This window comes from Psammomys obesus, unplaced genomic scaffold, assembly GCF_907164565.1.
Source record: "Psammomys obesus unplaced genomic scaffold, mPsaObe1.curated_primary_1811, whole genome shotgun sequence".
Lineage (NCBI taxonomy): Eukaryota > Metazoa > Chordata > Mammalia > Rodentia > Muridae > Psammomys > Psammomys obesus.
Window position 1 is genome coordinate 14254864 of NW_026596085.1, and position 14933 is coordinate 14269796.

Consider the following 14933-nt stretch of genomic DNA (forward strand, 5'->3'; position numbering starts at 1 on the left):
GTTGGGGAACGGGATTAACCTCATTTAGCAAGCCATGATCCTAGAGCCTGCACCAGCGTGGGAAGAAAGAGGTGGAGGGAGCGGTCTCAAGCCCAGCTGCTGCCCAGAGCAGAGTGACCTGCCTTTCTGGAGCTGCTGCTGTCCTTAATCAATGCCCTTCGACAGCCCTCCTTCGGGCTGCTCCTTGGTCCTGAGCCTCCCGGAGACCCACTTCCCCTGGAAACCCACTACTCTGTGACTTCTCACGCCACAGTGTTCTGTGATTCTCCTTGGTCCTGAGACCCTTGAGGACTCAGGGTTCCGGAGACCCCAGTGTTCCTAGAAACTCACTGCCCTTTGGGACCCACCGCTCCTGGGAACACACTGTCCCTGAAACTCCCTAGCGCTGGAAACCCACTGCCCGTGGGAACCCACATGCCGGGTGAACAGCTTTATTCCAGAGTGGCGGCGCACGCTGCCCCTGCCCCGAGGCCCGCTGCGCGCCCAGCCCAGCCCCGCCCGGTGCCCTCGCGGCCAGGCCCAGCGTCACGGCCGTTGAGGCCCGCGGCCCCCCGCAGCTCCTGGGGGGAGCCATGTGGCCAGGCCCCGCGCTGCTGCTCCTGGGCCTGGGCCTGGGCCTGGGTCTGGGCAGCCAGCCGCCATCCCTCGGCCCTCGCGGACTGCTCAGGTGCGCCCCGGGGTTGGGGCAGGAAGAGGAGAGCAGCGTCGGGGGTGATGGCTCCGGTGGCCCGTCCCCGCGCACAGCCCCGCGCCGCGCCCTCCCTATGCTGCCCCGTAGATGTCCCTCGGGCACAGCCTCGAGGGTCCTCCTGAAAGTCAACTCAGACCCCGCAGATACCACAGCTATGGCGTCTTGCCAGACGGCCACCTGTACCATGCAGCCAGTGAAGATCAACAGGAACCACCAGAACTCTCCCCTTACCCTGAGCAGGAAGGAGGAAGTCACCCTCAAGGTCACTATGTTCTGGGACTGCCCAGGAGCCATGGATGTTAGCAAGCGCTGGCTCTACTTTTCAGTGGCTTCTGTGAACGACACACCCGATTGGAACCGACCTGTGTTTCTGCCTCAGGTACAGGAGACTAATTTTTCCTCCATCCACATCCCCAAATCTGCCCTGCCTTATGGAGTATATGTGTTAAACTTCACGCTGTCCATCATCAGGTGTGACCCCACCTTGCCCCCGCTGACAAGCTCGGATAGCATCTACATTTGGGTTAAAAAACGCTCCCTGAAGGCTATTCTTTCTGGAGCGGCCAACATGACTGTGAATTTCTCTGATGAACTGATTCTGAATGGAAGCATGTCCCATGACCCAGAGGCGGACATTCCCACAGAGGGACTCCAGTTTTTTTGGTACTGTACCACAAATCCAAGACACTATGGTGGCAACTTCACATTAGTAACCAGCCAGGATGTCTGTCACCCAGAGCAGGATACGCTGGATTGGCCTTGGGCAATGGGCTCTGTACTGACCATTCTGCCAGAAACTCTTAGGGGCAATGATGTGTATTACTTCAGAATGATGGTACAGAAACAAAACAGAATTGCATATGCCGATAAAACTGTACGGGTACTCAAAGGACCTCAACCTAAGGCGCGCATTTTATGCATTGAAAATTGTGAGCCCACTTTAGTTGTATCGGATAGATTCTCTCTGTTTCTGGATTGCACAGGTTGTGCCAGCCAGGATTTCTATAGCTGGTCCATTTTGTCTCAATCAGGTCATGAAGTGATGTTTGACTGGGCAGGGCAAGCTGTCACCAGGAGGAATGGGTCTTATTTGTCTATAAAAGCTTTTGCCTTTAGGAATTTTTTGGAAAGTGGGTTTTGGGTTTCTCTGCATCTAATTTCTTGGAGTGGTGTGACCATGACTTTGAGACATCCTTTTGTCATTAACCATGGCCCTCAAATTGGCAAGTGCACAATTAATCCAGCGAAAGGGATTTCGATGGTTACTAAATTTGTTGTTGAGTGTAGTGATTTTAAGGACAAGAACCTCCCCCTTAAGTATAAAATAATAGTAGCCGAGCTGGACAGCCCTGGAGAAATCAGTTCAGTGGAGGAGAATACGCTGGGGGCTATCGCGTATTTAGGGACACAGTCTACAACACCTGCCTTCTTCCTCCCTGTGGGGATGGTGGCAAATCACTACAATGTGAGGCTGTATGCCCAGGTCTATGACTCACTAGGGTCCTTTTCTCAAGTGACTTTGCAAGCCACTGTACAGATGCCAACTGTCAGGGACTCTTCAAAGGACGTTTTACAACAGCTGCTCAGCTTCACCATGGAACCAGGGTCACCACTGTCTGCTTCTCTTCAAAAGCAGGACTGGTTACCCATGGGCTACTCACTCTACGTGGTGGCTTCCGTCTTGAATAGCATAGAAAGGGAGCTCAAACTCCAAGGCGACAGAGCCCATCTCCTGGAACGCCTCCTCGGCCAGTCTTTTGTGCCGTCTATGAGCACGCTGGATGAAATTTGCCAGGTGGTGATGGTGATTACCAAATTAACACAGAATGTCTCTGACTTCGGCCAAGTGGTTTTAACGGATGCCACGTTACGGCTGTGGCAAGCAAACCAAGCCCTGCAAGCACACCAACACAAAACCAAACACTTTCACTCCCGGCAGATTGAAATCGTGGCCGCTGGCATCCTAAGCGGCCTGTCTAACATTCTTAAGTGGATTAACCCCTACAGTGTGTTCCAAGATCCCTTCTTTGTAGTAGAATCTCTCTCAGACATAATCCTGGCTAACAAGGTGCCGGGTAGCAAAACCACAGAACTAAGGACCAGCAGCTTCAAAATGTATGTGGAGAAAGTTGAAAACTGGGATGTTTTTAAGACCTTCAGAAATGAGACACGCTGCCCAAACTGCCTCCAATCGACACTGAACACAAGCAGGGTTCCCGGGCTACCTTCAAAGGCTCCAGTCTCTATTATGTTCTGTGAGTTCACAGATGACCCCTTTCCTTGGCTGACTTACCCGGAAAACATTTCTGCAGATGTGGTTGGGTTCAGGATGACAGGAGCCACAGATAATGACGGCACCATAGAGATCACACCCGATGTAGCAGAAGTGTATCTGGTCAGAAAAGATTTGACCAATTCCAGTTTTAGCCTTATGGTGGGACCAGGCATTGAAAGTGCTGGGTTCTCAAAGATGACAACAGGTGGAATTAGTTTTGAGGTGGACAGCAGAGGGACTGGGGAGGTAATGGTCCATGTTGTCACAGACGTGACATTGTTGTTCAAGGCCTTGGTATATGCAGGCAGTCAGATCACCCCCACCAATCTGGTGGCCATTTTCCTCGTACCTCATGACATCCCTCCCATTGCCACATGGAGGGGCCCGTTTGACCCAACCTGCCCAGTCAAGGAGGCCCGCGTGGTTTGTCTGCCATCATCCATGCTTCGAATCATAGCTCAGCACAGCCGTTCATTCAGGTATAACATATCCGTGATCCTGCAGGCACCTCGTTTTGTCTTCAAACCTACTAACAAGTTGGTGAGAATTTCTCTGTTCATGGTTCACTGTTTGGATATGGATGGGATCCAGAGTGACTGGCGAGAAGGCACCTGCGTGTTGGGTGAGAAGACCACATGGGAAAAAGTACACTGTGTCTGCAAGAACGTGGCGCAGAGCCGGCGGCAGCTGACCTCTGTCAAGCTGGCCTACCCTCATCTACAGACCCGCTTTGTGACTGCTAAGGTGATCGTGGTCCCCAACCCTGTGGATCTGCAGCCAAAGATCATTAGCAACTTTAACAAAAACCCTGTGACCTTCCTGGTTGTGCTTTTCATTATGGTTCTGTATGTTATTCTTGCTCTCTGGGCCTTGCACAGGGATGCAATGGATCAGTATCTCCGGGACCCTGTGGTGATACTGACCGATAATGATCCTTTTGATAACATATGCTACCTGGTAACCATCTTTACTGGGAGTCGCTGGGGGTCCAGCACCAGAGCCAATGTCTTTATCCAGCTTATGGGAACAGAGAGCACCAGTGATGTGCACTGTTTAAGCCATCCATATTTTAGAACTCTCTCCCGAGGAAGCATCAACACTTTCCTCCTAACAACAAAAAATGACTTAGGGGACATCCATTTCATTCGAGTGTGGCATGACAATGAGGGCAAAGCGCCTAGCTGGTATTTAAGCCGAATCAAAGTAGAAAATCTCTTCAGCAGACGCAGCTGGCTGTTTATGTGCCGGAGGTGGCTCTCTGTGGACACCAGTTTGGATGCAACATTTTCTATCACCAACCTGGATGAGCCTCTAAGAAAGAGAGACTTCTTCCTGATTGACTTGAGTCATAAGCTTGAGAAAACCCACATATGGTTCTCCATTTTCACCGACGTGGTCCCCAAACCATTCAACAGGCTCCAGAGGCTGTCCTGCTGCTTGGCTGTGTTGCTAAGCTCTCTTGTTTGTAATATCATGTTTTTAAATCTGAACAGAAAAGAGCAAACTGAGTCCAGACAGGGGCTTATCCTCAGGTCAGGAATCGAAAGTGCCTTAATCACAATCCCCGTGCAATTATTGATAACCTTTTTCTTCACCTATTCCCAGAAGGAACCTCAAGTGAATCTAGATGAAGTGGCACCTCAGGAGCATCCCCTGATGTCAGAGGAGAATCTGTTCTGGGGAGAGAGATTGAACAAATGGCATGAGTATGAAATGAAAGCTCTCCCCAGTGAAGCTTCCAAGTCCACCTCTGCTTCCAGGGGAGAGCTTTTAAAGATCACCTTCAGAACCTCACAGAAGAGTAAGAAAGCAGGCAGCAAAGTCCTGGATACCCAGAGGTCTAATAAAAACTTCAGTAACAATAACCTAGAAGACGCTGAAGACGTCCTTTCGAAAGCCTCCTCTACCCAACTAGATATCACTCAGCCCATTAAAAATAAGACCCAGATTATCCTGCCCAGCTGGCGTGTTTATATAGCCTGGTTTTTGGTGTTTGCCACTTCTGGCATATCATCATTCTTTATTGTATTTTATGGCCTGGCTTATGGCTATGAAGAGTCAGTAGAGTGGTTCTTTGCATCTTTCTGTTCTTTATGTCAGTCTGTGTTCATCGTACAACCATGCAAGATTCTACTGAGGTCAGGCATCAGGACAAAAAACCCCAAGTACTGTAAGAACCTCCCATGGTCCAGCAAGTATCATTACACAGAAATCAGGCTGCAGGAGACAAGGATGACGCCAGAAGAGATGCAGCAGCTCCATGAGGACATGGACTATATCCGAAGCTTGAGCATATACCAGCCCATCACCATGGACAAACTCCAAATACTCAGGAGGAAGAGGAGGATCAGGAGGCGGTCCCTCTTGTTCTTGAGCTACCTTGTGACACACTTCATATTTCTGACCCTTCTCCTGCTGCTCATCGTCTCACTGCACCATAATGACAGCTTCTACTATAACCGCTTCATTCGCCAACGGTTCTCCATGGACCTTGCCACAGTGGTGAAGCTGGGAGATATCTACACATGGCTCAACAGTGTGTTCCTGCCTTTGCTACACAATGACCTGGACCCAACGTTCCTCCCAGAGAGCTCATCCAAGATCCTTGGCCTTCCACTCATGAGGCAAGTGAGGGCCAAACCTAGCAACGAAACATGTCTGTTGGCCAAGAAGTTTGGGCAGAGTGGCATTGCAGGAGAAATCCGTTGTCACCCACACTATGGCATTGACCCAGAAGACACAGATCAGTATTCCGGTGCTTGGAATGAGGCTGGCAAGCAATCTGCAGACGACACCAGCAATGGGTTTACTTATAAGCCTCCGGGGAAGAAGTGGGTGTATTATTCTTATGGAACACTAAACACATATGGATCTGGAGGGTATGTCTTCTACTTCTTTCCAAAACGACAGATGTTGAATTCCACGCTGAGGCTCACGGAACTCGAGGGAAAGAACTGGCTCGATGAGATGACGTGGGCTGTGATTGTGGAACTCACCACCCTGAATCCAGATGCCAGTCTGATGTGCACTGTTTCAGTTGTATTCGAGGTCTCTCCCTTGGGGGTGGTCAACTCCAGCCTCTCCGTGTACGCCTTCTCACTGGCTGATTTCAGCAGAGGGACATCGGCAAAGACCTACCTGTACGCAGCCATTCTCATGTTCTTCTGTGCCTACGTCGTGGACGAGGGCTACATCATCATGCGAGAAAAAGCCTCCTATTTGAGGAGCGTGTACAACTTGCTCAACCTGTCTCTGAAGTGCACATTCAGTCTGTGGGCAGTGTTGTTCTTGCAGAAGCACCTCCTGGCCACCAGCATGGTCTGGCTTTACCTGAATGACCCTGAAGCCTTCATCCCCTTCCACGCTGTTTCTCGGCTTGATCACTTCATGAAGATCAGCTTGGCTTTCCTGCTCTTTCTGACCATCCTGAAGACACTCAGGTATTCCAGGTTCTTCTATGATGTGCGCCTGGCTCAGAAGGCCATCCTGGCTGCCCTTCCTGGCATCTGCCACATGGCTTTGGTGGTATCTGTGTATTCCTTCATGTATGTGGCCTTTGGGTACCTAGTGTTCGGACAGCACGAGTGGAATTACAGCAACATGATTCATGCCACCCAAACCATCTTCTCCTACTGCGTATCAGCCTTTCAGAACACTGAATTTTCCAGCAACAAGGTTCTTGGGGTCCTGTTTCTGTCATCGTTTATGTTGATGATGATTTGTATCTTCATCAACTTGTTTCAGGCAGTGATTCTGTCTGCCTATGACGAGATGAAGCAGCATGTGTATGAGGAGCCATCCGATGAGGCAGAGGCCATAACCTATCTGTGTGACAAGATAAGATCTGGGTTCGACTTTCTCACCTTCAAATCTAGGGACAGGGACCAATCCGACTTCTTCATCGACATGCTGTACGGGCAGCCGGAGAAGAACAATCGCCGTTTACTGGGCCTGAAGACCAGAAACATCAATGGGAAGAAAAGGATTTATCTTGTTGTCTGACTGGTGATGGTCAGAAGGGCCAGCAGCAACAGTGGTCCCCAAACATGACCTATGTTTGTCAGGGGGACTAAAGGATGCTTGATGGCTTGGTCATGCACACCCCCACATCTGAAGCATCCCTACTCTGGACCCTGCTCTTAGGAACAAGAACATACGAACAGTGGGAAATATTGGGGGACAGAAGGTGGAATTCCCTCCGGATGGGGGTCTCTGACTCCTGGTTCGGCAGCAGTACTCCTTTCATGGCAGCCTGCAGCGGTGGGGAGGAGTGGCAGCCGCTCATTTTTGAGACCCAACCTCAAGGCAAAGAGCTGGTCAGGTCCCATCATGGATTCAGCCACAGCCCAGCAGCCTTTAAAGCAGAAGCAGGCTGGATAACCCTGCTTGTTGGGAGTCTCCTTTACAGACCGGGCCCTGGGAAGCCTCTCCTCCGGCAGGCCAGGGCTAGTGGGGGCCTGTGGGGAGTTTCAGGACAGGCTTGAGAGTTTGATAATGCAGAGATGAGAGCGGGGAACAGGGATCTGAAGCTTCCCTCTCAACTCCCTCAGGCCACGCATCTCTAGTCTACCTAGTAACATTTTCTGACCAAGAAACACGGCCTGTCAACCAAGGTGCACAGAGGTCCATGTTGAAATACAGTATACATTCTACATACTGAATGCAACAATGTGTCTGATAAGTCAGGCACTCGGTTATTATATTTATGATTATCTTCACGGATTATTGAGGAGCAAGGAAATGTGGCTTACTGTTCAAGAAGAACAAGGGCTCACAGTGTAATGCTGTTACTCAGAAGCATGTACCCTTATGTTGATGCCACTTTAAGTTTTATATGAATTAAAGTTGAGATTTCTTCTATGACCTGTGCAGTGATTTCTGTGTAAGAGATCAAGACATATCTGTGAAGGCCAGGAACGTATCTTCAAAGCTGAGGGCCAGGAAAGGAAAATATACAAATGAGGTTATGGCTGCACTAGCCTCACAGGAGTGTTCCATGATAACCTTTTTCTTTTTTTAAGAGATTTATTTTTAAAATTCATCTTTTTTTTTTTTTTCAAGACAGGGTTTCTCTTTGTGTATCCCTGGCTATCCTGGGACTCTCTGTAGACCAGGTTGGCCTCAAGCTCATAAAGATCTGCCTGAATGCTGGGACTAAAGGCATGTGCTATCACTGCTTGACTTTGTGATAATATTTTAAGACTCACTTGCACAACATACTTTTGGACAATACTTACTCACTTGCACAATACTTTTTTGGAAACGGGACCTCACTACATATCCCTGGTTGGTCTGGAACTCATGTAGATGAGGGTAGCACTGAATTCATAGTGATCTGTCTGGATCTGCTTCTCTAGTGCTGGGATTAAAGGCTTGTATCACCATATTCAGTTTTATTTTAAAATTTGTTTTTGGACAATTGCATACAAGTATACAATATATCTTGAATCTATCCACTCCACCCATTCCCTCTTCCTCCTTCTGTACTCCCACAACACTTCCTTTTCCCATCTCCATGCCAGCACTTCCTCCTCCTCCTTCATCTAGAGTCTTGTCTGCAAGTACATGGGTTTAGGACTGTGACCAATCTATCAGTGGCCACAACCCCAAAGAAATGATCCTTTCCCCCAATACCCATAAATTGCCAATAATGAGTTCCTCGGCCATCCATGCTGGAGGGTTACCTGGCTTGGTCTTCTCGTTTATTTTTTTCGTTTTTTGATTGTTTGTTTTGTTTTTCGAGACAGGGTTTCTCTGTGTAGCCTTGGCTGTCCTGGACTCACTTGTAGACCAGGCTGGTCTCAAATTCAGAGATCCACCTGCCTCTGCCTCCCAGAGTGCTGGGATTACAGGCGTGTGCCACTGCACCAGGCTCTGGTTTGGTCTTATTACGTAGGTACAGGTAACCACATCTGCTGTGAAATCATGAGGCCAACAGCCATGTCATGCCCAGAAGACAGCATTTCACAATGCCCCCCCCCCCATCTCCCCGAACTTTTGCTTGTATGTTTCTGGCCCTTCTTCTGAGATGTTCCTCAAGCCTTGTCGGGGGAGGGAGTGATAAAGATGCCCCACTTAGGGCTGACCACTCAGTAGCCCAGTTGTTTTGTGCTGTATTGGACACTGCTAATGGCTTTGCTATAGAATCCCTTTTGCTGCTCAATCTCAAGCTCATTAGCTTGGAATGGACAGTAGCAGGTACTCAGATTCTGTCCATCTTCTGTACAGGGGTTCTGTGCCATGTATGAAGCAGTATGTTAGCACTGAGTGTCTTAGAGATTTGGAGACGTATCTGGAAGAAGAGTAAAACAACAGTAAAGAGTCTACATGAAAGCACCTCAAATAGGTAAAAACAAAACAAACAAACAAACAAACAAAAAAATCCCAGAAGCTGTAAGACTCTTGAAAGAAAATCCCACACAGTCAAAGGCAGGTTATGTCCCTACAAGTTGCTAGCCAAGGAAACCCTTTAAGTTCCAGAAATCAGAAAGGCAAGGAGAATTATTGCCAAGGATCCCATTTCACTACCATGGAAGACAAGGTTTGTCTGCTGGTGCAATTGTGGCAAACTGGTATAGATGCAGACAATGCTTTCTGATTGAATTTAAGGCTTCACAGGAGGGAAACCATGTTCATTACTATAAACCTGGGCAAAAACTTGTGGCTGGTGGTCATAGGCGCCAGTGGGGAGAATGCTGCTGGGTTTGTTTGTTTGTTTGTTTTTAATGAACAGGCATGCCTGTGAAACTGCCTCCTAAATACTTGTATTTCTTACCCACAGATTACTGCTGCTGTTGGCCTCAGGTGTGGAAGAAAATTTCTGTCTATGGTAGTTACTGAGGAGACTCAAAACCAGTCAAATAACTGAATAAATGCCTATTCCTATGGCATATCAGTCCAATGCCAGCCATAAATATAAGAAAATAATCATCACTTCTACGTAACCCCTTCCCAGGTTCAGGGAACATTATCCAAGAGCAGTAAATAAGAGCCACAGAAAGACGTGAGGTGTTATACAGCCCTTTCCTCCAGATGGAAACATTCCTTCCTGGAGGCAGAGGAGGACGTTTAGTGCAAGAATCAGGAAGCTCACCAAACTTTTAACTTAAGACTATCCACAAAGTCCTTTCCCCAAAGTTACAGAAGCAGTAAGCAACCGCTGCGGGAGACAGGTGGAGCTACCTCCAAGTCGTGCAAAGTCCAGAGATATCTTTTGAGTCGTCACCCCTATAGTTGCAGTTACCTGAGTCACACTTAGCCCTGTAAGTACCTCCCCCTCCCCCCCGCCCCCCAATTCACTGGTTCACCAAACAAGATATAGGTAGAACTGGAATTTTTGTCTGTCGTGAGTACGCTTTGTTCTGAAGAAGCCCACACAGCTCTCTAGCCGCGAGCCACAATCCCTACGAGCTAGCAGCGGAAACGGAAGCGACCAGTTTCCCTACCCTGACAAGGACTTTCCTCAGATTTAATTTGAGATCGGAGGCGGGAACCGGGTAAGAGGCTCCGGGTTAGGATAGTGCGGGGGTGGAGCCTCAGCGGGCAATGGGAGCGGGGCTGCGCAGACGCCACGGGCCGAGGGCGGAGCTTCGGCGGCTGAAGGGCGGGGCCGCGCAGGCGCTATGAGGCTGAGCTGAATGTAGTTGGCCACGCAGGCGCTGTGGGGCTTTCGGCGGGCAGGTGGTGAGTGCGCGTGGCTGAGTGTGGCGGGGACCCGCGTGGAGAGCGAGACCGTTCTCCGTCCACGCCGGGCTTCGCTGGGTCTGGCCACGGCGCTTCTGGAAGCCGAGGCGGGAGGCGTTAGACACTCCGCTCAGGGCGCGGAGAGGGCTGCGCGCGGGTGACTGGTGGGTGACCCGTGCCATTAGCGTCTGTGGTCGCCAGGCGGAGCCCTGCCGACCCGGGTAGACTGAGCAGGAGGCGGAGGCTCTCGCGGAGCCGCGCTATCCCGGGAATGTCTCCTGACTGTCACCTGCTGCCAGGGCAGCGTGCCCAGCAGCCTCGGCACTTGCCTGCGACGTGCGAGTTAAGATACCAAGCAGAGCTAGCTAGGCTCGCGTATACCCAAAATAGGATTTTCAGTTTTAGACGTCATTCAGAACCCCGGCCAGTTTCCAAGGCTTACATGTGTTTCTTCTGGCTCCAAAGCCCTTTCTGCAAGACGGGAAGGGTTAGAGGAGAGCACAGCTGGAGCCTAGGACTGCTGATGGGATGTGTGGGAACTTTGAAAGGCGAGTAGGAATTCCAGCACAGCGCTGTAAAATATGAATCGTGTTTCTTGAACTCACCAGACAGCTGTGGTTACGGGTGGACCACTTAGCCAGCAATCTACGAAGAGGCAGGGCCTCCAAGACCATAGATACTCATGAGAATAGGAGGAGTGCCATCCAAACATAATGCAGCCACATCAAGTGGACCAGGGTATGAGTCTCGGGGAGCCACAGAAACAAGAGACTTTTCCACCCGCCCTGGGCTTTTTACCAGCCTTCACTGGTGGGAAAGACTAAGGGCAGAGCAGAAGTCTAAAAGCTTTCCTGTAAACTCATCTGGGGAAGGCTGAGGTAGCTGTACCAGTTAATCTGCCTGGGTCTTCCAAGGAAAGAAAAGTGTCAGACTACTTTTGGGTAGGACAGGAAAGTATGCTCTAGGGCAAGTGAAGGGAAGGGCAGGAGGTACATGAATCCGTCCTTAAATATTATCTGAGAGGCCAATACATCTCCCAGCTAAGCACAAGTAATGCTAGAGAAACTTGAAGCCAGTGTAGCAGAAGAACCAGGAGAGCCAAAACCACCTTAGTTACTGGATTTAGATGGGGATTTCATCAGGTAAAGAATTGATAGAAAAAAAGAAAGAGAAAGAAAGAAAGAAAGAAAGAAAGAAAGAAAGAAAGAAAACAGCAGAAAGAAAGAATGCCTTCAAGGGGCCCATCAGTTGACGTGAAGGAAGTCACTGAACTGAAGATAGTCTATAGAAGCTATCCATATTGGGGCTGGTGAGATGGCTCGATAGGTAGAATGCCTGCAGACAAGTCTGACCTGAGTTTGATCACCAGATCCCAGGTGGTGAAAGGACAAAACTGACTCCGCGTTGGTACTGTGGCACAGGCATGCCTGCACAAAATCAGTCAATAAACAATTAAAAATTAGGGCTGTCGAGATGGCTCAGGGGTAAAAAACATTTGCTGCCAAGGCTAATGACTCAAGATTTCATCCGCAGGACCCATACTGTAGTAGGAGAGATTTTCTGCAAGTTGTCCTCTGACTGCTTCATGAATTCCTTCGATGGCACTACCTTCTCCCCAGATAAATAAATGTACACAAAAAAGAAATTATCCAGTTTAGGTATGTGGGGATGGAAGTCGTCTCTCTCATTTCACTGTTTCATAGCCCAGGCTAGGCACAGTCAACCTTGTGCATTGACAATTCTGTGTAACTTGCTCTGAGCTTGAGGTTCTAAGCGCAAGGTCCAGGATGCTTACACTTTGTGGGTGGGCTATGAACGGCAGGCAGAGGGAATTTAAAGTGTGGTGCTTCTTTGGTTCCAATGGTGATACCCCTATCTCTTGGTGTTGCAGATGGCATCTGAGGCAGAGCCCCGTCCCCTGGGCATGTTTGAGTGCCAGCTCTGTGCCTTGACAGCTCCTTATACCTATGTTGGGCAGAAGCCCCCAGACACCCAGGCTGTTGTGTGAGTATGCATTCTGGGCCAGTGCTTAGGAGGCTCTGTCCAGTATTACTTGGCAGATACTATGTGGAGTGTGACGCCTGGTTTGAGTGTTGTACTTTAGACCAGTCCTTGCCCTTGTTCCGGATGCCCCAGGCATAACCCGAGGAGGCTGCAGGCAAGGCTGGAATTCTTTTTGACTCTTCCAGGACTCTTTGCACTCCTTGTGGCACCCTCTTCCCTCCTCTCTGCCTCTACGCCACTGTATAGATAGACTAGTTCCTGCCTGCTGAGGCTCCTCCTGCAGTTGAGAGTTAGCCACTTGTTCTGTCTGTGAGGTGGAAGCCTTGTGGCCCCGGGCCAAACAGCAATGGCTGAGCATGATGGCTTTCTCACGTGGGGCTGTGCCCTCTGCTGTCCCTGCTGGTGATGCTGGGTGGGTACCAAGTGGTTCTCAAGGATCAGCTCTCTGAGGGTCTGCTTCATGCAGGTTGGGAGCAGAGATGTTTCTGCTTGCTGACTGGATTGTGGCTCATCCTTCATGCAAGATTTCGTGAGAAAGCTGGCTAGTACTGGACTCATGTGACAAAACAGCTGGAGACCAGGCTCAATTCCAGTTGCTCTCATTCTGATAGATGTGGGACAGAGAAGAGTGTGCCCCATGCTGACCTCATGAGCCTACCCAGTGAATCATGCTTGCTCTGAGAGGCTTCCACTGCACCTCACAGAGCTGAGGCTGGGTCACATTTCAGTTCCCATCTGTCCTCCAGGCACGAGCCTTTCTGCCACCACCCCACTGTATAGGTAGACTAATTCCTGCCTGCTGTGCAGCCCCACCGTGCTCACCATGTCCCTTCTCCCTGCAGCCTCCTGGAGGAGAGCTACATCATGAAGGACCCCTTCTCCTCCGACAAGGCCAAGTTTCTGGTCCTCGGCTCTCGGTGCAGTGTGTGCAGCAGGCTGGTGTGTGTGGGCCCGGTGGGTACACCCGGGGGCCTCCCAGTTTTTGCCCTGAAGATCTGGGAACCTCCTGATCAGGTGGAGAGAGGATAGGGGTTCTTAGCCCATCCTTTGGAACACAAGGGAAGGGGCCAGTGAGGACAGTTAGAGAGTCTCAGCCTGGGGTGAGTAGAGAGACTCCAAGCGTTAGGCCTTGGAGTAGTCCTGAGATCTGAGAACCCCTCAGCATCTCCTGCAGATACAGTGCACACAAGGGGCCCTTGCCACAGGTCACGCACAGCAACGGTTCCCTCTCTTTGCTGACTGGCTGATGTATGGGATGGTGGCAGGAGCCCCAGTTCCACCAGTTGGAGGGAAGACTGTGGCAGGAGTGTTTGAAGTCAACAGGCTGGAGAAAGGTGGGCTGGGGCCAGCCTCTGAGGAGCCTCAAGCACTGCTCCTTGGATTTGGGCTGTACTTGGCAAGCAGAAGTAGGGATTGCAACAAGAATATCAGGCATCTTCCCCTTTCTTGGATTAAATAATACGTTAGTGAGGAGATCTCCATTGCAAGGGATTGCACCTCAGAACTTCAGGCAGGATGGCCACCCTGCCAGCCCCTGGTGCTCCTTCCTTTTGTTGCTCAGGTTGCTGCTCCTCCCGGTGCCTTATGGGGGTGGGGGTTGCCTGGGAGAGGCCTGCTGAGTCCCTTCCTGTTTTGACCCTCTTCTCTCTCACAGGACTGCAGCCTATTCTATGCCAAGAGGGTCTGCCTCCCCTGTGTTCAGGAGAATATCAGTGCTTTCCCTCAGGAAATCCGTGAGGATGTGGAGAAGAGAAAAGGTGCCTCTAAGAGGCCCTCCAGCCATCCTTGAATGGCAGGGGCACAACCTCCTGTGCGGCATTGGGCTGGGCTCAGCCAGGATTCCAGCTGAGAGCTGGAGCTGAGGAATGGCCAAGACTGAGGACAGACAGCAGGAGTGGATCCAGCTGGAGCTCCAGGCCTGGCCTCTAGTGGAGACCGGGAGTGAGGAAGAGGGAGCCTCCTTCAGTGGAACAACTGGTAGACACTTCCTGTAGCTGTTCATGTGGGAAGACAGCTGGCTTCTCTCCAGGACTTCAAGTGACGTGAAGTCAGCCTCTGAGGGCTAGTGGCAGGGCCAGAGGGCATGCAAGGGTTACGTCACATCTTGTATAATGCCTGGGAAATGATTTAAACTCGACTCTGTCTCGTATTTCTAATTAAAAACCTGAAGGATAAGTAACCTGGTTTGAGTAACCTTTTCACTGATCCACTTGGACAATTCAGTACACCCCATTTTGGGGCCAGTCTGTGGGACCTGGTCTCTGCAAACCCGCCACGTCC

At 50.2% G+C, this 14933-nt stretch overlaps 2 protein-coding genes across 5 annotated transcripts; both read left to right on the plus strand.

Annotated features, from left to right (window-relative positions):
- Nucleotides 1-524: 524 nt before the first annotated feature.
- Pkdrej (polycystin family receptor for egg jelly) lies at nucleotides 525-6968 on the plus strand. Its single transcript, XM_055627113.1, has one exon. The coding sequence runs from the start codon at nucleotides 573-575 to the stop codon at nucleotides 6966-6968; it is 6396 nt and encodes a 2131-aa protein (XP_055483088.1). The 5' UTR covers nucleotides 525-572.
- A 3406-nt stretch (nucleotides 6969-10374) lies between these two features.
- Cdpf1 (cysteine rich DPF motif domain containing 1) lies at nucleotides 10375-14832 on the plus strand. Of its 4 annotated transcripts, XM_055627069.1 has the most exons (5): nucleotides 10679-10813; nucleotides 12183-12307; nucleotides 12541-12653; nucleotides 13496-13607; nucleotides 14308-14832. In XM_055627069.1, exons 3-5 carry the CDS (start codon nucleotides 12541-12543, stop codon nucleotides 14440-14442), a joined length of 360 nt encoding a protein of 119 aa, XP_055483044.1. In that variant the 5' UTR covers nucleotides 10679-10813; nucleotides 12183-12307; the 3' UTR covers nucleotides 14443-14832. The 4 variants fall into 4 exon arrangements, with proteins under 4 accessions (XP_055483045.1, XP_055483042.1, XP_055483044.1 ...); XM_055627070.1 differs by lacking the exons at nucleotides 10679-10813; nucleotides 12183-12307 and adding an exon at nucleotides 10375-10462; XM_055627067.1 differs by lacking the exons at nucleotides 10679-10813; nucleotides 12183-12307 and adding an exon at nucleotides 10576-10649.
- Nucleotides 14833-14933: the final 101 nt, after the last annotated feature.